The sequence below is a fragment of the Gymnoscopelus braueri genome (assembly GCF_963280865.1).
Source record: "Gymnoscopelus braueri genome assembly, chromosome: 2".
Taxonomy (NCBI): domain Eukaryota; kingdom Metazoa; phylum Chordata; class Actinopteri; order Myctophiformes; family Myctophidae; genus Gymnoscopelus; species Gymnoscopelus braueri.
The window spans coordinates 14,859,310-14,883,800 of NC_137604.1; the positions used below are offsets into that span (position 1 = coordinate 14,859,310).

Genomic DNA, 24,491 nt, shown 5'->3' on the forward strand with positions numbered 1-24,491 from the left:
TATGTTATTATTATTAAAATTATGTTAATATGTTTAATTATGTTATGGAAATAACTGATAACTGACTGTTTGTGTGAATTTGTGTACTGAATAATTGTTTTTACAGATTACTGTATACAATTTTGGTTGATAGGACATTAACCCATTAAGGCTGGGAACACATCTGTCATTTTTAGATTTCTTTGGCTATTCAAAAAATAGCAGATCTACAAGCTCATAGCGCGGCACAAGCTTGTAGATCTGCTATATTTTTTGAAAAATCGTGGAAATCTTTGAATATATACATACATTTATAACTCTAATCCTTGCTTCTGGGGGTCCTTGGAACAAAATATTTTCAGATGGGGGTCCGTGGCCAAATGCATATAATTTTGGGGGTCCTTGACATGAAAGTTTGAGAACCACTGATATATAAAGCGACGTACGTTTTTTCATAAAAGAAACTGTTAGGATTTAGAAGACATTTGTAGTAACTCTAAATAAAAAAACATACAGTATGACCAAGAGAAAGGTTAGTAGGTTATATTATGAGATGCTGTACTGTTTACCACTCCCAGCGTGACCAGGCTCTACAATGGGTCAATGTGAAAAGGGTGCCATTTCTTCTTTGGCCTTGCACGGCAATCGGACACTGCATTCATGATTTGAGGCATTTTGTTCCAAAAATGTGGCACACAGCCGTTTGTCAAAGAGAGTAAATAAGGGCACGTTTTCAGGCCTTAGCTGAGAGAGAGATGATCAAGCAGAGACCTGTTAGGCTGGACTGATACCTTAGTCCAATGTGCCAGGAACCCCGAAGGCAAGGCGTGGGAACAAGGTAACAGGTTTAAGGATAATGAAGGAATGAGGCACTGGAGCATCCTGGACATATTAAATGGCTTTTTATTTAGGTGCTATAACATGAAAGAGGACTAACGTTCCGATTCCTGAGGCATCTTCATCAGAGTACACACACCAGAGGCTTGTTGAAGGCTGCTAGGAGATGGGTAGCATGGGCAGTCCCTTCATCCAGCCAATGTCTGAGGACAACCTATAACGAGGTGTGAAGAATGGAAATATTTGAATGGAAAATATTGAGAGGTTTAGAAATGTTTTTCTCCTCCCACAGACCCATTACTAGACAAGCATAAGACAGAGCAAATGCATAATTTGCATAAAACATAAAAGTTGCCAGAGTATTTAAAGAAATTGTTGCATAAGATTATCTCAACTAAATCCATTAGAATTAAGATGGGTACAATGTGTGCTGGACGTTAGATAATGAGAATTGTCTTCAAGGCCAATATCGTGTGGAATACATGTATACTGTAGGCTTTGAACGTCCAGTGAGGCCAAAATGTGAAATCTTTTATTTTTCATATATTTTTGGGACGAGGAGAGAGAGACAGGGAGTGACATACAGCAAAGTTCATCGGGAACGGGTTAGGATTTTTTATGATGTTTAAAACATCAGTGGTGTCTCCTTATGATGGCAGGTTGTGAACAAATTAATGTTCCCAAAAAGTGATCAACATACTGGGATACAGGCTCGGTTAAACTGTCTATTGACACCATATAGAAAATTGGGCACACTGGGTGATCTTTACACATAATCCATAATGAAACCTCTCTTATGAAAAATTAAGCAAAATGAAAGTGAAAAATGAAGACTTATTTTTAAAGGGTGTACATATCTAATGACTTCATCGGGTACAGCATTAGTACAAGCAGTATTGCTACCAATAGAGAAATTAGGTCTGGAGAACAGATGTTTTAAGTGCAGTATTCTAAGGAACTTAAATACATCAACCTTGAGAGTAAATGGATCGTCATTGTTGGTTGGTGCAAAGAACAACAACAAACAATCTTTTCCGCTTGTGTAAGACTGTGATCAGAGAGGTTGATCACAGTTTCCTGTAGTGTGGGGAGCAGCGTGGAGGTGGTGGGTCTTTTTCTACCTCCCATGAATTCTTTGAGACACAAATACGGGTATTTAGGGCTATAAATGTTCTCGAACTCAACTGTTGGCCATGTGACCTTATTAGTCCAGCCATCGGCAGGCGGTCTTTATGGACATTCCTTACGTCCGCAAACTTAAAGTGTCAATTATTGCTTATAACGTGCTGGCACACTTGGCTGAAGTCCACAAAGGTAGTTGGCTGACATAAAAAAGGCATACCGACCACATAACCGCAAAATATTCAAGAAAGGAGCACTGGTCTGCCTTTTTCCTATGGTTTCTATGCACTGAGTTGAACATCATGGCGGATGATCAATAAGTAACAGGTGACGGGTCACTATAGTCAGAAGAATAAGGGCATTTATTAAATCAAAGATTTAATAAATGAGGAGGTCTGTAGAGAGCGTGAGGGGAGATCCTGGGGATGGTGAGAGGGTGGGTGAAGCTGGGGATTGTGGAACACTGGATTTACAGAGGGAGCCACAGTAGTCAACTTTCAAGCATTGAGCGCTAGTTCTCAGCAGCTTATATACAGTAGGCAGCTTGTATTGATGGCAATGTGAAGCAGCTGGGATGATTGGGATCACCCACACCTGAGCTGAGACGCCTGGCCCTGTGATGTCGTGCAGAAGAGAGACTAGGAACGTGTGACACAACAGTCACATAGTCAAAAAGTGATTGAAAAAACACGGCCCTCTCACGCATTAGAATGACAATATCAGTCACCAGAACCAAGGCTGTGTTTTCAATGAATCTAACATGGTTAAAAAGGAGTTTAAAGTTACAATGGGTTTACGGAGGAAGGGGGCATGTATGATAAAATGAATATCAAATGTATATATATATATATATATATATATATATATATATATATATATATATATATATATATATATATATATATATATATATATATATATATATATATATATATATATATATATATATGTATATATATATACATATATATATATATCAAGCAACTTAAAAACTGAGTAGAAGTTAACATGACCCCCAAACATGTTTGAAAGTGAAATATCCCTTTAAACATCCCATAGCATAGCAAGCATCCCATTTACAAATGACTCTGCTAAGGAGGGTCAATAAAACACATCTGAATTCAAATCAAACACCTGAACATTAATATTCCACAATACAACATAATTTAATCAAATTAAAATCAGTGCAGTGGATCTTTAGATTCTAATAGGACTAATACTTATTATACACAGTTTGGAGGAAAATGGTTGGTAATAATGTATACCAGAGGCATTGACATTGAGCTAAACATGTCACACCATGGTGTATGGTCCTAGCATGTATAGCAAACATACTTGGAAGTGACATCTTATATATCATGACAGTGTTCACTTTCCAACGTTCTAAACATTCTACCAATATGTGTTATATTCTGTGATTTAATTGTGGGATAAAAATGTAATCGATTGTGCAGGCCTAACTTACGGTATAGTTTTATAGTCAATTTCAGCTCATTTGAGTATGTGTTTCTGTAGATCTGTCTTGTGCAATGTTATAATAATGACCCCTTCCCACTCTCTCTTCTCTTCTCTTCTCTTCTCTTCTCTTCTCTTCTCTTCTCTTCTCTTCTCTTCTCTTCTCTTCTCTTCTCTTCTCTTCTCTTCTCTTCTCTTCTCCTCTTCTCTTCATATAATATTTATATTGATATACTATTGATATACAGTACTATTTGATGTCATGGGAGTATAGTGTGTGCACTTTCAGTTAAATAGACTATCAGTGCCCTCTACAGGCTCCCGAGCTCACTTCACAACCCGTGGTTGAACAAATCTGTTGAACTGAACTGATATAGACATGGACTATGGACTATGGATTTCAATGAGCCACTGTCCTAACTTGAACATTGGAAATCTGTTGATTGGCGATGGGGAAGAGAGGGGTGGAGAGGGAGAGTGGAGAGAAGAGGAGAGGGAGAGGTCCCCTCCCCCCTTTTTCCTTTTAATTGTAATGTTTTTGTTTGGCTTTTAACTAGTTATTTTCTTAATAAAGTAATTTTTGTTTGTTCTGTTTTTGTAAAGCAACTTTGAGTACAGAGAAAAGAAATCTAGCTATTGGCTTTTTCATAAAGAAAGGTTTTTAATCTAGTCTTAAATATACAGAGTGTGTCTGGTTCATGGACCGAAACTGGGAGAAGGTTCCACAGTTGAGGTGCCTGAAACTTAAATGCTCTGCCTCCTGTTCTAACCTTAGATATTTTTGGATCCTCAAACATTTTTGCATGATGGGAACGCACTGGTGTTCTAGTAGGCTTAGTTATAAGGCTTGATTAGTTATTTAAGATACAGTGGTGCCTGACCATTGAGAGCTTTATAGGTGCGGAGGAGAACTTTAATTTGATTCTGTTTAGGGAGCCATGCAGTGCAGAGATGCCAGTGAAGGAGATATATGATATTTTTTTCTATTTCCTGTCAGTACGTGCTCAGCAGCATTCTGGACAGACTATTCAGAGACTTATTGGAGCAGCCTGATAATAATGAACTGTATTAGTCCAGCCTAGAAGTAAGAAATGCGTGAACAAGTTTTTCGGCATCATTTTGAGACATAATAATAATAATAATAATAATGAATTGCATTTTATAGCGCTTTTCCAAGTGCTCAAAGCGCTTTACAATGGTTCATTCATTCATAAACAGAATGTTAGGCACCTAACCTTTGCAATATTTTGAAATGTGTTTTATGTGGGATTGAAATATTGTGATATCCTGGTCAAAGGTAACTCCCAGATTCTTTAAAGTGTCCCTGGAGGCCAAGGTAATGGCATCTACTGTAGTCAAATTATCATCAGCTAATTTGTCTCTTGTCTTCTCTTGCACTTAAACTATGTTGTGTTGTACTGGATGAAGTCAGAAAGTCCACAATATAACTATATATATCGTTGAGAAAGAAAGAAAGAAAAGAAGCATGATGGAAATCATGGTCTGAAGTGAGGACTGCAGCAGCTGACCGTGAAAAGTGGAAGCGCTCTGTGAAGGCCTTATGTGCCACAAGGCACAAAGTGGATAGGTAACAGGTAACTCTTTGAATGAAAATGTATTGAAAATTAAAATAGAATAGAATAGAATTGAGCGTGAATAAAAGTAGAAGCAATAGCAGTAGGAAGTAAAAAGGCATTTAGTTGTATGCAGGTGAAGCCATTCCCAGAGGCGAAAATAACTGACATGGTTATATGATTATATATTTAACTCCAGGTGGAATGCGTTCACTTCAGCTTAATTTCATGCTTGCTCTAACAATTATCTATGTGCAATGAAATGGTGCTTAAGGGCACGGTCACACCTAAGTTTAATTCTATATGAATTCTGCCAATACTTTTCAATGGGAATGATGTGGTTTGATGGCGCTTGTGTCTTTCGGTGTGTCACGCACACCTTGCGTTTATGCTATACGCCATGCTCGAGACAGATTTAGCTTTTCCCCCTCTGTCCAGTCGGGTGAGTCGAAGGCGGACCGTCCCAAGACTCAGGAAGCGACATGGTGCTTGCGATAACTGCGGGCTACGGGGAGGGTCCTGAAAGTGAGTGGCAGGTGCGTTGGTGATTTGAATAGAATGTGCTGCGAGCTACTCAGTTTTTTTAGAATGTGCTGGCTGCAAAAACCAGTCGGCCGCGCACAACCTGAGTTTTTCAGCTGGCAGCCACAGTGTGACTCACCAAACTGGAATTTTACCTATGAGGCCCACCAACAATTACCTCTACCCCCTTCTCCTTGCCCCAACGGGTTTTGTAAACAGGTTCTGCACCTTACCTGCCCAGCAATCTCATTTGCAAAATGTGATTTGGGGGGGGGGGGGGGGGGTTACCGGGCTAGCCCAGCCTACACTGTTAAAGCAACCAACATCTCAACAGAGAACGTTGTCTTTTATGAACAGCTAGCCTACTGTATGTTCTATGAGAGCTAACTGTTAAAAACAAAGCAATTTGCTGCAGTTACCTCTTGTCGGTTTCAATTCACTGCCAACTTGCTGCAACAAAAATCCCAGGTAAGCCTATAGCTGCTGCATGTCAATGAAATGTAAAATGTAAAATTAAGCTGAATTTATATTCAACCTTACGTGTCATTTAAATTGATGCATTGTGGGGGAAATTAGTGATGATAATGACTGGTGTTAGGGATATGTTTTTTGTGGCTTTTCTAACTTTGTGGTACAGTCGAGTGACAGGAAAAAGGGAGATAGACTGGATTGACACGCAACAAAGGTTGTCAGGCTGCATTACAGCCTACTGTATGTGGTATAATGTGCCTTAACCACTCGGCCATCGGCGCCCAAATAGCTCTATATATTGTGATAGCTAAAATTTTGGTACAGTATATAGCGCTTTTCCTAAAGTCGCTTTACATAACTGCTACAGAGTGTTTGTTCAGTAACAGTGATGTAGATGATGTATTTACGCTAATAGATCAGGGGTCTTCAATGTTTTTCGGGCCAAGGACCCCTTAGCAGGGACCCCATACTGTATATTCTTGTTTTTTTATAATGCTTTCCATTCTGTCATACAGAAGAAACGTGAATGGCGTGTGCATTGTGGCCTTGCATAGAACTTAAAAAAATCTTTTCAGCTCACAACCCAGACATCGTTGTTGAAATTGTCAGCCAGCTCTGTGCAGTTTTGGAGAAGTAAAAACTCCTGACTAGACACATAACTTCAACATGCGTGAGAACACTGAAATCCATCGAACCTCAGAATGGTGAAGTAGAGCAGTGTGTTCTTCAAGATCTGCTATTTTTGTAAAAAATTTGCAAATCTTTAAATATGTATTTTTTAAAGCGAACATTTTAACACAAATCTTTTATAATGCTTTCAGACAGTTTTTTAAAAAAAAATTATGTCGCTATAATATCCGTGGTTCTTCTTCCACGTGGACTTTTTCCACGACCACCCAAAATGATATGTATTTGGCCGTGGACACCCCCATCTCATATGTTGTCCCCCCCCCCCGAGAAGAAAAGATTTTAGTTAAAAATCTTCGCTTTAAAAATAATAATACATATATTCAAAGATTTGCACACATTTTCACGATTTTTCAAAAATAGCAGGTCCGAGTGCCGTGCTACGAGCTTGTAGATCTGCTATTTTTGAATAGCCCAAAGAAATCTAAAATGACGCAAATGCTTTACCGGTCTTAACGGATTAATGTCTTTGGCAACGAGTGACTCCCTAGTCCCTGTGTCGCATGCAGTTTACTCTGTAACCTGGGTAGCATGCAGTTTACTCTGTAACCTGGGTAGCATGCAGTTTACTCTGTAACCTGGGTAGCATGCAGGGCCTCCATCAGGTGCACACTGAGCCAACCAGTGCTCGAGCACCTGCCTGTTTGCTAAGAGAAATTCTCTTATTTAAATATAGGTCTTGCTGAACCACAGGTGCTCTCCACCCTGCTCTCAATACAATGTAGGTTAGGTCGCTTTATTTTCTCATCGTGATAAGTCTGAACACTTTTTAGTTGAGCATGGCAGTCTCCATGTTTCTTGTTAAAACCAGAGTATAAAAGGCACGAAAATAGCAAATTAAGTTGTCAGCACTCGCTATGCAACACTTTTAAAAACATGCAGCAGAAGAAGGAAATGTAAACGTTTCTCAGACATATGTGGGTGTGAATCGTGGTGTACATTATGCAAGTAACACTCAAAAGTGTGAACTTGCTACAGTAGGTTCTGTTGACAGGCTTTTTATTAGGGCTTATGAATCATTATCATTCACATTTGTAATTATATGAAATGTGTACACTTTTACTATCGTCTCTATAGTGTTTAACTTATCTGTTGCCTAAATTGCTACTGTCCTCCACACAGTGGGGGTTGGGGGTATAGTTAGGTAGTCTTTCTTACAGTTTACATTTGCTAATAGTATGTTGGATTCATGCATATTTTCAGACATTTAAAACAAAACAAAAAAAGTATCAGAAAAAAAAGGGTGGCCCCGCTGCAGTGACTCCGAGGACCACCAAGGGGTCACGAACCCCAATGTTGAATACCCATGATGTAGATCCCAGTGGAGAGTATGTACTGTGATAGGTTTCCTTCTTTGAAGTACACAGTGTGTGGCCAATTTCATTTACAAAAAAAAAAAACGTTATTGTTAATTATTGTTAATAATAATACCCACCTCTCTCTCTCTCTCTCTCTCTATCTCTCTCTCTCCCCCCTAGAAACGGAGAAAAAAACCCATCAAAACAAACATGAGTGCAGATCCAAGCAGCATGAAGGCCGGTGAAGGAGGTATGCATCTATAGGAGACATACAACACATTTCAATATACTGTACATTGTTCTTTTATAAGACATACAAGGGTGGAATCTGTAATCTGAGTTCCCAGAAGCTAGTGTAGGGTGTAGTTAAATCAATTAATGTTATTGAAAAACCTCAAATAGTCAGCATGCATTCATTACCATATGCTTTTTATCCACCAGCTCTCATAATAAATGATGAAGAAGTTCGGATTGTGCTGGTTGGGAAGACTGGAGCTGGAAAGAGCGCCACTGGAAACACCATCCTGGGTTCTGAAGCTTTTGAATCCAAAGCTTTGGTTGAATCTCTGACAGCTAAATGTAAGAAGGTCGGAGGAGTGTTGGCTGGTAGAAATGTCTCTGTTGTTGACACACCAGACCTGTTCGACTCCAAGATCGGTGAAGATAAAACCCTCAATGAGATCAAACAGTGCATTTGTTTTGCTGCTCCTGGTCCCCATGTGTTCCTGATTGTGATCAAACGGGGAGGATTCATGGACGAGGAGAAGAAATCAGTTGAAATGATTCAGAAAGTATTTGGTGAAATGTCAAACAAATACTCCATGATTCTCTTCACTCATGGAGATCAGGTTGAAGATGAAACAGCTGAAGAAATGTTGATTAATAGTCCAGAACTACAAGAATTAGTCAGCAACTGTGAAGGTCGCTATCATGTCTTCAACAACAAAACCAAGGATCCCTCTCAGGTCACTGAGCTGCTGGAGAAAATCAACAAGATGTTGAAGAAGAATGGAGGAAGCCACTACACCAATGAGATGTTCCAAGATGTGGAGAAAGAAATGGAGGAAGAGAAAGAGAGAATCCTTCAGCAGATGGAATGGCTGGAAGAAGAAGCAAGAGAGGAGGCTGAGAAAAGGAATGCATTCATCGGTGAAGTGGATCATTCTGAAGTTGATTCAGATATCCAGAGTGATTGCTGGCAGGGGTCTTTGGCTAGATTGTGTGTGGCTGGCGTGACAGGCGCTGTAACAGGGGGTCGTATAGTGGCTGGCGCAACTGGACTATGCGAACATGACGGCAAAAAGAGAAGTGAGAGATTGAAAAGATTCGTCGAGTACGGGGCTGATATAGGACACCGTGTGGGAAATTTTGGAGGTGAAGAATGCAAAGAAGCAGGGGGCGCAATTGGGGGAGGAGTGGGAGCTCTTGCTCACTTGATATTGAAATGAGAATGAATGACACATTTTTAATGAGATATATTTACGTTGTAGTTTCCCACACATCGTTTTTATGGGTCACGACTCTTTTTTGTTTTTCAATGGATATTCAGAAATGGAGGGAAAATAACGCCTATTTTAATTTTTTTTCTAAATAGGCTTAAGGGATTCATTCATAATGTATTACAATTTTTCTATGTTCCGGTACCGGAGTCGAGGTGAAAAAGTTTGATCTAAATCAATACATCCACATCACAATGAACACCAATTTCAATAGTTAATGTTTTGAAACATTTCACTTTCTCTGTACACACCAGTTAACCTATTTTGATCAACTTGTGTTCTGTTGATATCTCAATAAACTGATGAAAGACATTATAGACTGATGTGTGATATTTTGATTATACAGTATGTACACACACAGTATGTATTTTTGGGAGGTCTGGTCCTCCAAACACAGGTTCGAATTGACAATGGAATAAAATGGCAAATAACTAAAACAGAGGCAAAGTTAAAGGGTGAACACACATTTATTATCTAAAAGTACTAATATGAGCTTCTATCCACCATAAAATTGCACAATAAAAATGCCTACCTAATAATCGTAAAAGGGCCCAGCTAACCAACTAAAAAAATAAAAGCGACGTAAAAAACCAGCGGGCTGAAGAAGGAAGGGGGGGAAACCGCTACGCTGGACGGCGCCACCTCTCAGACCGGCTTCGAGGTCCCTGTGGAGAACAAGGAAGCACTCCAATCACAGATACAAGGCAACCATTCTGTCTAGCACATGTTCTGGAGACCACAGGTATTGGTGTCGATGGAGACTTACCGGCGGTGATTGTGCGACCAGTGCGTCTTCCTTTGCACTGGTCCTCCACAGGGCACGATGTGGTCCATGGATCATGTGTTTGCCGTGCTTCCTTTGTCGTGACCATGCATGCACAAACGTTTTCCAGAACAGAGAGAGAGAGAGAGAGAGAGAGAGAGAGAAAAACTTCAGTCACATTCATGGTTCTTTTTTTCTTTTTCCAATTCCTTTATGAATTCCCCTCCACACCTGTTGCCCAAATGTTTCCCCTCACTAGATCAATGAAAACATCTATGTAAAATGTTCCTGTTTTACTGACTCCGTACCATTCTTAGTATGGGCCACTATAGTGTGATCTGTCAGATTTCTTTTTTAAAATAATACATCATTTAAGTGCTTTATAAATGTTTAGGTTGTTGTTGTCAAGATGCGCCATGGAGCATTTATAACTAGCATAAAACTTGTTCTGGTGGTTTAGTCTCATTAAGGAGTGGCCGGCATCATGTTTGTTTGCTTGAGTACATTCCATTCCTTTGCTTATTTGTTTGTCTTACACACTCACATAACATAACTTAATAGCCAGTAAAAAAATATAATCATCACTAAACTTTAAAATGAAATTTCCAATCTACAGTACATGTACTGTATAACGCTATAGTTTGATAAAAGGCAATATCATTACAACCCATTATTACGGGGCCAGGCTGCCAGCATGGCTCCTGGCCCTGTTTTAAGATTGGCATTATTGTCTCCGCCAGGCCGAAAGGCATGGCGAGAGAGTATGTTTTCGCCCCTGTCCGTCCGTCCGTCCGTGTGTCCGTGTGTCCGTCCGTCCGTGTGTCCTGTCTGTGTGTTACCAGCTAATCTCTGGCACCGTTGGCCCGGTCGCTCCGAAACTGTGCACACACACTCCCTGGATGCCAATTCAGAACCTCTGCCCCACATTTTTCACATGGGCCTGTTATAGCGCCACCTGGAGGCCGATGTGTGCAAAACACATTTTTTCCCATTACTCCTACAGCTTTCAATTAAACGTCATGCAAATCGGTACACAGTATCTCTATAGTCTTGTGATCAACCCGGATCTGTTCAATTTCCCATATTCCATCCTCATTGGCTAAGGTTGGCTTCCAAAGTTTGCAGGATTGGTTAGTTTTGAACAAACTGCCTCAAATCATGAACGCAGCTTGCCATTTCCATGAAATTTCACGCGCACATTCCCACTAGGCCGAGGAAGAAATGCCACTTAAAACTTTTCAAATCAGCCTCATGGTGGCGCTATAACAGGCCAATTTGCATTTTTAACTATAACTGCACCGATCTGCGTGAAACTTTGCACGCATACTCCCTAGAGGCCAAGGAAAAACACCTGCACTGCATTTTTCACATCTGCTTTTTACAGCGCCACCAGGAGGCCGACTTATGTCAATAACATTTTTGGATATTAATCCTTCAGATTTTATCCAAACATCACGCAAATCGGTACACAGTATCTCTATAGTCATGTGATCAAGACGCATCTGTCCGATATTTCATATTCCATCCTGATTGGCTACGGTTGGCTTCCAAAATTAGCAGGATTGGTCAGTTTTGAACAAAATGTCTCAAATCATGAAAGCAGCTTGCGATTTCCGTGAAAATTTGCACGCATATTCCCATTAGGCCGCGGAAGAAATGCCACCCTTTTCACATTGCCCTGTTATAGTGCCACCAGCAGGTCTACTTTAGCAAAACACATTTTTGCAACAAAATGCCTCAAATCATGAACGCACGCACATTCCCACTAGGCCGAGGAAGAAATGCCACCCTTTTCACATTGGCCTGTTATAGCGCCACCAGGAGGCCACAATAACCTACCTCACCTGGCGGAGACCTGTGCTCCGAGGAGCACTTTTTCTAGTTCCATTTCTTCCGCCGTTTTTGGCAGTTCTGGCTGAACCGTGCATACGCTTTTTACGAAACTCGGCCATATGATAGATGGTCATGAAAAACTATCAAGAAATAATTCTCACAATCTTTCGTCAAAAGGTGGCGCTATAGCACTCAATTGAAAATGCCAACTTTGAACAGGTACAACTCATGCCCTGTTTGACCTACAGCCATGAAACTTTGCTACACATATGCGTCTGCTCATGCTGAACAACTTTCACACTCTGACTTTTGACTTCTGACCTTTAGATCATTTTGAATTATGAAAAACTGTTAAAACCTATCTCCTCCTGGGATTGTTGAGCAATCTGCACGAAACGTTTTACACATGAACATTGGACCTATGCCGACAAAACGTTGGGGGCGGATTTTTTCTAAGTGAAAAAATAAAGCTTTAATGAGCCAATGAATATTGCAGTTTTATGACAATTATTCATCTGCCCCTAACACATACAGTACATGCTAAAAATAGCCGATCTACAATCTCACAACTTTTCAGATAGCAACGTTTTTGCTTGTAGATCGGCTACTTTCGGAAGTTTCGGTTCCGAGGAGACGTACAATTTCTCTATTGGTAAATGGTTTGTGAACCAGTGATCTAGAGTAGTTAGTGAAACAGAGGCTTGGTTCATAATTGACGGAAATAATTATACATATCAAAAGACATTGTCAGGGAGGCCATATTACTAGCTCAATGAGAAGAGAGGCAGTCTGTGAGGGCTAAGGTTGCTGGTTTGATCCCTGTCCTTGACAATGTGTTGAAATGATCATGATTCTTAGTTTTACATGTAGTGCTTACTGAGGTTAGGGTGGGTGCATTGCATAAAACATGACCTTGTTAATTAATGCATGTGCAATTGTTAAAGATAACATGAAATGATTATTTGAGAGTATTTTTTGTCAATGTATGACATAGGCCTACTTCATTGTGAAAATAGCTGATCTACAATCTCACAACTTTTCAGATAGCAACGAGGGTATGTTTTGTCAATGTATGACATACTTCATTGTGAAAATAGCCGATCTACAATCTCACAACTTTTCACGTTTTGTGAGCTTGTAGATCGGCTACTTTCACTGGTTTCTGTTCCGAGGAGACGTACAATTTCTCTATCGGTAGATGGTTAGGGAACCAGTGATCTTTGAGACACGAAATAAAATGGTAAACTCATCAGTCGATCTTCAACTCCTTCATGTCCAGCTGGGTCCGCTACAATCACTAACCTGCCTGACCTGGCGGAGACCTGTGCACTTTTTCTAGTTCCCCCTCATTTCACTTTTATATATTGGTACAGATTGGATATAACTCATAAGTTGTAAGTATCAGAAGAATTATACTTGAGACAAATTTAATTCAGTTTTAAGTTGGGCAAAGGATTTTAAGGTACCACCCAAAAAGAGATCTTGTATTTTTTAAATACCAGCATCTTTCCAGGCTCTGAACCCAACATCTGAACATGATTGCGCGAAATCAGGATTACAAAAAACAGGACAAAGATCAATACATCTATTTATGATAAGATGTATTGATATGTGATCACATCCATCTGTCTTTTGAATCAAAACTGGTTTGATTATTACATCAAGCATGTCAATGTCAAACTTAAAATATGTGTGCGTGTGTGTGTATGCATGCCTGCGTGCGTGCGTGCATGTGTGCGTGCATGCGTGTTTGTGTAATGACACAAGAACAAAAGTTAAAAGTTCAATGTCTGACATCAATCTACTAAAACACACCACCACAATCTGTCATACTGATAAGAAATATAGGTTTGTTTTCAAAGTCCAGAAAAATATGCCATTCCTTAATTAGTATGCCATCACAATGAAACCAAAAGACAGAGACACAAGAAACACTTATCTGAGAAGATAAAGAAACATGCATGGGCCTATATGCAGGCCCTAGTGGCACAGTAGTTAAGTTCCTGTCTACCTCCATGGAGACTAGGGGTTTGAAGGAAGTAAATTGTATGTCTAAATCAGTTTGTTTCTGTTGTTAACCAGTTGGAGAGTTGTTCAAAGGGTTTAATTCAAAGTTCCAGAATGATAACAGTTATCATAATAATAATGGGGGTATTTTTATATGAACTTTTAACTTTTTAACTTTTAAAACAATTAATATATCATGACATCCTTGTGAAAGGGAGGGGTGGACAGGGGGTGGACAGGGGGTGGACCGTGGACGCAGATTAAAGGAACAATAGTTTGCTGCCGTAAATGCTGGAGCTCACACATCTCTGGTCTGGTGTCTCCATCATTTTATAGCGTAGAGAGAGTCTGTAATTCCTTTGATGGGGGAGTCAGAGATCTATGTTTGAGGGAATCATGTGACCTGATGAAGCAAAGTTCATTCTGTGCCACAGAGAGAAGAAAGATAACTGAAAAGACTGATAACACCCAAGGGTTACAAGCGTCATTGCAATCATCATTGTGCCACAATGGACCATTTGAGGACAAAAACATCAAGAGGTCATCTAAAACATCTATTCTATTCTAGTCATTAATTCATTCATTTCTATGCTCGAAAGGCACTGAGCTTACCTTCATTTACAGTGACATCGAGTGAAAATACTGTTCACACACTTTTAAACTATCCATCGTAAATGTGAAATGATTCACCACTGAGCAACTGCATGGCCTGTTTCTCACCTAAAATGTTAACAAAAAGTGTTTTTGTTGACTAGAACAAGGGTCTTCCATGTGAAAATAGAGAGAGCTACTCGCCCACCCGGTTTATTAGTCTGTGATGTTGTCAATAGAAAGTGCAAAGATGATACTATAACAGGTTTAGCCTATTGGTAGGTTATTATTTCTATGACAGGTGTCTATAATTCCTGCAGTGTTCCGGTCAAATCTGACCGATTTACAACTTCTGAATGCGGCGGGCGATTATTTGGGATGTGCGGAGAAGTTCAGGGGCGGTGAGGCAAGCAGGCGCGGTCCCGTGAAATTCTCGCACTCGTGCTCGTTTGTGCACGCGCCCGCGGGCGGCAAGAGCTGAATTGTGGTGAGCTTTTCTTTTCCCCACTGATCATGACCACTGATACTGACCATGTGTAGCACAGTCTGTTGCTACAATGGATTCCTCTCAGCCACAAGGACAGACAACTCTTCAGTGTCTTCAGTCTGTGTGGCCACTCAGGCCCACCTACAGTATGGAGTTACATTTGTGTCTTAATTAACCAAACAAAAGAAAAAGATTTGAGAGAGAATATAAACAGATCTGTTTTAAAAAATATAAACAGAGCAAAAAATTATTTGGAATGAAAACGAATTAAAACAGCATGCAAAAAAAAACTATCTACAAGCAAAAAATATACATAAACATTTTTTTTAACAAATTAAAACAGCAATCAAAAAATATATTGCTGTTTTTCTATTGCAATATATTAGACGATTTTTTAATCCCCTTTAAGTAATCTTCAAGGTGGGCTGTTGGAAATGTTACAAGCACTAACAATGGGGCCTAGGAATGACAGCTGTGTGTGCCTGTACCTCAAATAATCCATGTATTCTAATAAAGTTGCCTGATTCTGGAAAATGCTCTAAGGTCAGCAAAGAAGGTCAGCAGTTGGGAATTTGTTATTATGGCATTGAATGACCTAAAACCACCTTTAGAAAGAATGTCAAACCCAAAAGTATATAAAAGGTGATTTGTGCGGATTACAGGTGTGAAAAGTGTGTTTTTGTCGATCCTCATTTGCATTGTTATTTGTTCCACTCCCCGTTTAACATCATAAAAGGCAGCCGGAAATATCTGACGTTGTGAATATGAGCAGATCTGAAAACTTATACAACACATTGTGTTGCATCGCCTTGACAACTTGTAGAAATAGAATAGTGTATTTTGGAAAGCGAGTCCCTCGCGCGATGGATCTGTTGAACGTGAATGAAAAAGGCCTATTGCTGTTGTGTTAAATAGAAGAAAGTGTATAAAGTTTAACCGGATGGGATCAAAATAATAATAAGCTAATAATGCATGGCAGGATATTATATAAGTCTATTGTACTGAAGCATTGCTCAGGTTTCAAATCGAAAATAAATTAAAATAAACCTTGTTATAAGTCGTTATGCATAATGTAATTAAATCTGCGACTTTATTTTGTATGAGTATTATGTTTGTGTTCAACCAAGTAAATGACCAGTTAACCTGCATCCAGTTGTCTGTCCTTGTGGCTGAGAGGAATCCACAGTAGCAACAGACTGTCACTGTGCTACACATGGTCAGTATCTGTGGTCATTATCAGTGTGTGTGTGTGTGTGTGTGTGTGTGTGTGTGTGTGTGTGTGTGTGTGTGTGTGTGTGTGTGTGTGTGTGTGTGTGTGTGTGTGTGTGTGTGTGTGTGTGTGTGTGTGTGTGTGTGTGTGTGTGTGTGTGTGTGCGTGTGTGTGTGTGTGTGTGTGTGTGTGGTTCCCCACCACCCATGTACCTCATTGTTTGCATCACACCACAGGGCTTGCTACAGAATCCATGTCACACATTCTGGATGGCTGCTATGCCTATAAAGGGCTTTACATAGCACACCACGACAGAATAGTTGATCTCATAACTAAGGACATATCTAAACATTTGACACCGTCAGTGAGAATGTACAAACATTCCTGTGTCAAAACTTCCATGTTTCAACTGAAAATCCTGAAATCTTTGCACATCTCTCTGCTAATACACCAGATGTTGTTGTTGTCAATGAAGGCTCCAGATCAGTTTCCATTCTTGAAATGGCCTGCACCTTACTCTAGCTTAAGAGGAAGCTTTTATGACCAAAGTCATTAAATACCAGCCGCTCCTCCATACCATCACAGAGCTAGGTTATAGGTGCAATCTACTTGTGTTCATCTTTGGCAGCCTAGGACATGTACATAGGTTGGTTGTAAGAGGCTTCCAACAACTTGGGATGCCAAAAAAAGCAGCTAAACGGCTTGCAAAATTCTGTGGAATCTCTTCTACTATTGGTAGCCGACTAGCCGCCAAATATGGCGAAGACGCTGTTATTTGTACCCCTGAAGGGTGTGGGGGTATGTGTGTGTGTGTGTGTGTGTGTGTGTGTGTGTGTGTGTGTGTGTGTGTGTGTGTGTGTGTGTGTGTGTGTGTGTGTGTGTGTCTGTCTCTATATGTGTGTGTGTGTGTGTGTGTGTGTGTGTGTGTGTGTGTGTGTGTGTGTGTGTGTGTGTGTGTGTGTGTGTGTGTCTATTCCATCTGTGTGTTGCGGGGGTAAACACTGTTGCGACTTCGAGCGGAATATGCGTCCTGGCTGGTGCAGTGGGCGAAAACTAGACATGTTTTTAAATGGAAATAAAACTTGTGTCATACAACTGCCATGTACAATAAATCTCAGTAAGAGAATACCAGCACTCACGGAACAGCCCTTTTAAGGCACTTTTATTTACATATTTTAAGCAAAGTAGTATGCTGCAGAACAGATAGCAACGGACGCGTTTCGGCGTTAAGCCTTCATCAGCGCTGTGTGCCGTGTGCACCGGAAGTGTCCAATTGATAGTGTCCGGGTAAGACAACTTCCCCTGTCCATGTAGAGATCAACAACTTCCAACCAATTTGTACACAAAAAGCGCAGTCATAATCCAAATACATAAACAACACATCAATTGGTCATTATGGTCATCACATTAAATTATACACAGAGTCCTTGAAGTCTTCGAATACAGTAAGTCCAATTAATCTGAGTCTGTTCCAATATAGGGGTCCAAGTAAAGACAAAATAATGCACAAACGGCTGAGTCCTCACAAAAGGGGGGTAAGGTACCCATGTATACACTTAGCAAGACAGAAAAAAGAAAGAAAGCAGTGCTTAAAGTCAGTTTCATTATTGCATTGTTGTTGTTGATTGCAGTTTTGATTGTTCAAGCACTTTGTAACTTTGTTTAAAAAAGTGCTATTCAAATAAAGTTTTATTATTATTATTATTATCTTAGTGTTAGTGAAACAGGGGCTCGATTCATGGCAGAAGGCAAGAGTCTATAATCTTCAACAGACACCATCATCAGGATGAAGCCTTAGCTCAATCACTACTGTGACAGCCTGTGAGTCTGAAGGTTGAGGGTTCGATTCCTGTCTATGACCATGGGTTGAGGTTTCTATGAGTAAGGTTCTTAACCCTGGATTGCTAACCACAATCCCTCAGCACTCTGCTCAGCTGTTGTGAATGCTCATTTGTTAATTACATGGGCTGCTTTGTCTAAAGTTCAATCTATTCTGTTTCTACGTCTTATTGTGCTGTTGTTGCATGATGCTTTTTGCCTTGGCCCTGCTTATCGCTGCTTGCAGCTTTAATTTAATTTTGCTCAAATATTTTATCCCACGATTTTGTAACCCATTTTTTCACCCAGTGCCAATTGTCTAAGTAATCCTGGACACTACACTCCCTCTGCCAGCCTAGGGAGAGCCTAGAGCTGAGCTCATGCCTCTTCTTGTCACCTGACAGGGGAGAGGTTCCCTGGTTAGACGTAACGCGTGGAAGGAACACGTTATTCCAACCAGTTCCTTTCCCCTCCATCAGGCACCCCGGCTGACCAGGGGGAGGCAGTATAGCAACCAGGATTACTGCATGTTTTTGTGAGGGTACATACCCTAGGAGACACGGGGAGAACATGCAGACTCCACACAGAGAGGCCCTTTCACCAACCCCACCTAGGGTATGGGCACTGATGACACGGAGGAGAGAACACGCCCCCAGCGCCCACAGCATGCCTGGTGGGAATTGAACCCAGGACCTTCTAGCTGTGAGGAAACAGCGCTACCGACTGCGCCACCGTGCTCCCTTGATATATTAATTGTTTACAGAAAGTGCAGAAAAGTTACAGAAAATACCCACATTATTATTATGATAATTGTTATCATTCTGGAACTTTAAATTAAACCCTTTGAACAACTCTCCCACTGGTTAACAACAGAATCAAACTGATTTCGACATTGTTATCCAACACAAGATTCCCTTCTTAGGAACTTTGATAAGGTCCTCCTTGTAACCGTTAAACCCTGCAAGCAGCTAGTTTCTACCCACGGCTACATAGAACCTTATTGACAACATTCGCGGAGACTGCTAACAGCCATACACTTTCTTATGGTCTCCCCTTTTTCAACCTTGAAACGACACTACACCCGCAGATAGCACAACGTCAAGGTTACCATAATTCGGCTTTTGTCTTATTAGGATTAGTTGTTGTTTGTCTCATTGTTTATTTTACAAACCAAGCATACTTTTGGTTATTAGGAGATGTTTAGTGGTCAAGGTAACCGATAAGGTTTATACACAATTTACACAATACTATTGTTTTACATTATAACCAGGAGAGTGGTGAATAATGGATAAAATCCATTGTCAGACTTCTCTTTAAATGCAGGAATTACATATTTATTAAAAGGGTTTTGCGATACAGGGTAAAGATGCATCAGACAGTAGTTAAAAAAATTAATAAATACAAAGTCCCTGTCAGTAATCTCCCCACCAGTCTGTATCGTGATAACTTAATATAATTTAGATAGGTGGATAAAGGGTTGTACAGGCCCTTCTCAACCTTGACAGTCTCCCACTATTCTGGCTTGAATAGCCGTAGAGCTGGGGGTTCCTTTAATCTTCGCAAAGGAGGTTTGGCTGACTTCTTTATCTTCTCAGATAAGTGTTTCATGATGTGACTCTGTCTTTCGGTTTCATTGTGATAGCATACTAATTAAGGAGTGGCATAATTTTATGGACTTTGAAAACAAACCTATATTTCTTATCAGTATGACAGATTGTTCTGGTGTGTTTTAGCAGATTGATGGCAGACATTAAATCTGCTATCGGACCTTTCTCACACAAACCTTTCATGCTTGGACACAAGCTATTAGCTAGTTCTTCAAAAGACGTTATCTTCATTCTGTCTGTGGCACTAAATGAACTTTGCTTCATCAGGTCACATGATTCCCTCCGATTCCCTCCTTTACAAGAAATGGTCCCATTTCTTGTCAATCATAGATCTCTGACTCCCCCCATCAAAGGACTTGCAGACTGAACACTATAAAATGATGGAGACACCAGAGATGTGTCAGTGAGCTGGTCCTTGTTGATGAAGCTTCCTCTGTCTCTCCAGACCTACATTAGGATTTCAATATTGAAGCAGGTAAGACACTGAGACCACTTGTAATTTAATGACACGAAATGTGTGACTTGACACTGCATTCATGATTTGAGGCATTTTGTTCAAAACAATTGTTTTGCTAAATTAGACCTGCTGGTGGCGCTATAACAGGCCAATCTTAAAAGGGTGGCATTTGCTCCTCAACATAGTGTGAATGTGCGTGCAAAGTTTGACCGCAATCGGATGCTGCGTTCATGATTTGCGGCATTTTGTTCAAAACAAGCCACTACTGCAAACTTTAGATGTAAATCTTAGCCAATCAGGATGGAATATGAAAAATCAAACACATCCGTCTTGATCACATGACTATAGAGATCATGTGTACCGATTTGTGTGAAATGTGGATAAAATCGGAAGGAGTAATATATATATATATTTTTTACATAAGTCGGCCACCTGGTGGCGCTATAAAAGGCAGATGTGAAAAATGCAGGGCAAGGGTTTTTCCTTGACCTCTAGGGAGTGCGCTTACAAAGTTTTACACAGATCGGTGCAGTTATAGGTAAAAACACAAATCGGCCTGTTATAGCGCCACCATGAGGCTGATTTGAACATTTCAATTGGCATTTCTTCCTCGGCATAGTGGAAATGTACGTGCAAAATTTCAAGGTAATTGCACGCTGTGTTCATGATTTGAGGCATTTTGTTCAAAATGGAGCACTCCTGCAAACTTTGGAAGACATTTTTAGCCAATCAGGATGGAATATGAAAAATCTGAAAGACATGTTTCGTTTAATGACTATAGAGATACTGTGTACCGATTCGTGTGACGTTTGGACCAAATCTGTAGGATTACAGTAAATAAATGTGTTTTTCAAAAAGCGGCCTCCTGGTGGCGCTATAACAGGCCCATGTGAAAATTTTGGGGCAGAGGTTCTGAATTGGCATCCAGGGAGTGTGTGTGCACAGTTTTGCTGCGATCAAGCCAACGGTGCCAGAGATTAGCTGCGGACAGACGGACACACACACGGACGGACGGACGAACGGACAGGGGGCAAAACATACTCTCTCGCCATGCCTTTCGGCCTGGCGGAGACAATAATAGTGAAAATAGCAGATCTACACTATTTTCACTATTTGAAGTAGGGCTCTAGCCTATAATGACATGCCCAAAATTGGGATGTCAGGGTTAAAGTGGTAGCTATACATTCAAAAACCTGGAGACTGGGAAGCTATCCACTGTATACTGGCAGGTGGCAATCCTGAGACAGGCATTAAATGTGGCATGGTCCAAGTATATTCCATGTTTGGGATTTCAATAATTGACAACTATAATAACACTCCACAATCATAATCCATGGAAACCCTCCATCCACAGCCTAGGACCTCCTCCCACCTAAAAGTTAGCTCATGTCTGATCAAAGTTAGGTGCCTTCACATGAAACTACTGTGACACTGCATTTAATTAAAATCCTGGCATGCCCTTCACTAATCACTCATCATGTACATATCTTTTTTTGTCTCTCAAGTTTCCTCGTTCCAGTGTTCCATTGGCATTTTATCCTTTACGTTTCCGTGAGAAGCATTTAACATGTAATTATTATGTCTAATAAATCAAAACAAATCAAGTGTAGCTTGTAGGGTGTGTCTTTTTCCATCGTTACATGTGCATGCCTTGGACTTTCTCATCAACAGAGAATACCTGATCACCTTAATGGAATCCACTAGTGTACCTTGCCAAACCAAACCAAATGGTTTAGCTGGTAGAACTTGATCTCCTTCTGTCCTCAAGTAACACTGTCTTTTGAAAAGCCAGCAATCTCTATATTAGCCATATGATGTATAATACGCACCCACTCACCTTTGCAGCTAAAGTGGCCCTTTTGAGGTTGAAGCACTGTCTGTACTGATGAGACTCAATTATTATTATCCAAAATAATTAGGATAAAATTGGTTTGTCGTTAAGTGGCTCAGTAGTTAATGCAGACATACTATTGTTTTAAAACGTGCAACACATTGGAATAGACCCTATGACACATTAGGAGTCCATTAGTACACATTTAGGGCTAGGCCACTGTGTTTTTGGTAAGATGATTATTTTGCATGTCCGTGGCAAAAATGAAATATTAATGAAAATTTCCATCACAAGCTGCCATGGTGATGACCCCTGATGTCATGTCATGACAGTGTTGACTGTCCAAAGTTCTAATTATTCCTACACCCTTGAATGTAGATCACTTCTACCAATACTTGTAGCATTCTGTGAGAGAACTCTTTTCTATGTCAAGGTGGACGTGCAGTTATAGAATGGGTTGTCCTCTACCGCTCATTTGATTATTACAGTGCTGCTGTAGAATGAGTTTATAACATAATTTGTCTTCATATACAGATTTATTCTTAATTGTTGTTAATAATAATACCCTCACCACTCTCTCTCACGCTCATTCTCTCTCTCTCTCTCTCTCTCTCTCTGTCCCTCTCTCTCATTCTCCCCCTTCCCCCCATCTCTCTCTCTCTCTCTCTCTCTCTCTCTCTCTCTCTCTCTCTCTCTCTCTCTCTCTCTCTCTCTCTCCCAATAAAGGAAGAAAAAACCCATCAAAACAGACATGAGTGCAGATTCAAGCAGCATGAAGGCAGGTGAAGGAGGTATGCATCTTGCCAGGAGACATACAACACATTTCAATATAAATTGTTCTTTTTCCAGACAAACAAGGGTGAATTAAATCTAATTAATATTATTGCGATAAAAAAGACAAACTCAAATATTTAGCATCCATTACCATATGCTTTTTATCCACCAGCTCTCATAATAAATGATGAAGAAGTTCGGATTGTGCTGGTTGGGAAGACTGGAGCTGGAAAGAGCGCCACTGGAAACACCATCCTGGGTTCTGAAGCTTTTGAATCCAAAGCTTTGGTTGAATCTCTGACAGCTAAATGCAAGAAGGTCAGAGGAGTGTTGGTTGGTAGAAATGTCTCTGTTGTCGACACACCAGACCTGTTTGACTCCAAGATCGGTGAAGATAAAACCCTCAATGAGATCAAACAGTGCATTTGTTTTGCTGCTCCTGGTCCCCATGTGTTCCTGATTGTGATCAAACGGGGAGGATTCACGGATGTGGAGAAGAAATCAGTTGAAATGATTCAGAAAGTATTTGGTGAAATGTCAAACAAATACTCCATGATTCTCCTCACTCATGGAGATCAGGTTGAAGATGAAACAGCTGAAGAAATGTTGAATAATAGTCCAGAACTACAAGAATTAATCAACAACTGTGAAGGTCGCTATCATGTCTTCAACAACAAAACCAAGGATCCCTCTCAGGTCACTGAGCTGCTGGAGAAAATCAACAAGATGTTGAAGAAGAATGGAGGAAGCCACTACACCAATGAGATGTTCCAAGATGTGGAGAAAGAAATAGAGGAAGAGAAAGAGAGAATCCTTCAGCAGATGGAATGGCTGGAAGAAGAAGCAAGAGAGGTAGCTGAGAAAAGGAATGCATTCATCGGTGAAGTGGATCATTCTGAAGCTACACCTTCTGTTGATGCAGATATCCAGAGTGATTTTTGGCAGGGGCCTTTGGCTGGAGTGTGCGTGGCTGTCGCAATGGGCGCTGTAACAGGGGGTCGTGTAGGGGCTAGTGCAACTGGACAACAATCCGAACAAGATGCCAAAGAAAGAAGTGAGAGATCGAAAAGATTCATCGAGTATGGGACTAACTTAGGAGCCGCAATTGGGGGAGGAGTGGGAGCTCTTGCTCACTTGATAAATGAAATGACAATGAAAGTTTGAATGAGATATATCTGCGACGTTGTTTCCCACACATGACACATGTCATGAGTAAATGTCCCGTTTTTAGTTTTTGTTTTTCAATAGATATTCAGAAATGTGGGGGAAAAAATGCCTCTTTTCACAATTTCACAATAGGCTTAAGGGATTAATTCATCATGTATTACAATTTTTCCATGTTCCGGTACCGGAGTCGAAGTGAAAGAGTTTGATCTAAATCAATACACAATCCACAGCTACAGCTCAAAATAGCTTGTTACTAAATGAGTTGTCTCCATTTGACCCAGCGTAACTGTTAGCAATGGGCAGCCACCTTGAGCGCACAGGGAGCAGTAAGGGGTTCAATGTCTTGTTCAAGAACACTTTTACACAAAGCCATGAGGAGCTGGGGATCAAACCTGGTTCCCAGGCAACATTCTGAGTCACCGACTGTCTGCCACCCTATTATGATTATAACGTGTGTTCTGTTGATCTCTCAATAAACTGATGTAAGACTTTATAGATGTGT

The 24,491-nt window shown here is 40.4% G+C and overlaps 1 protein-coding gene across 1 annotated transcript; it reads left to right on the forward strand.

The window, feature by feature from the left end:
* Positions 1-5,822: 5,822 nt before the first annotated feature.
* Positions 5,823-24,404, forward strand: LOC308094341 (GTPase IMAP family member 8-like; the record flags this gene model as incomplete). Its single annotated transcript, XM_080440944.1, has 7 exons — positions 5,823-5,957; positions 8,126-8,195; positions 8,387-9,372; positions 10,262-10,308; positions 22,775-22,839; positions 22,995-23,876; positions 24,283-24,404. Exons 2-7 carry the CDS (start codon positions 8,156-8,158, stop codon positions 24,402-24,404), a joined length of 2,142 nt encoding a protein of 713 aa, XP_080297070.1. The 5' UTR covers positions 5,823-5,957; positions 8,126-8,155.
* Between the last annotated feature and the right edge of the window lie 87 nt (positions 24,405-24,491).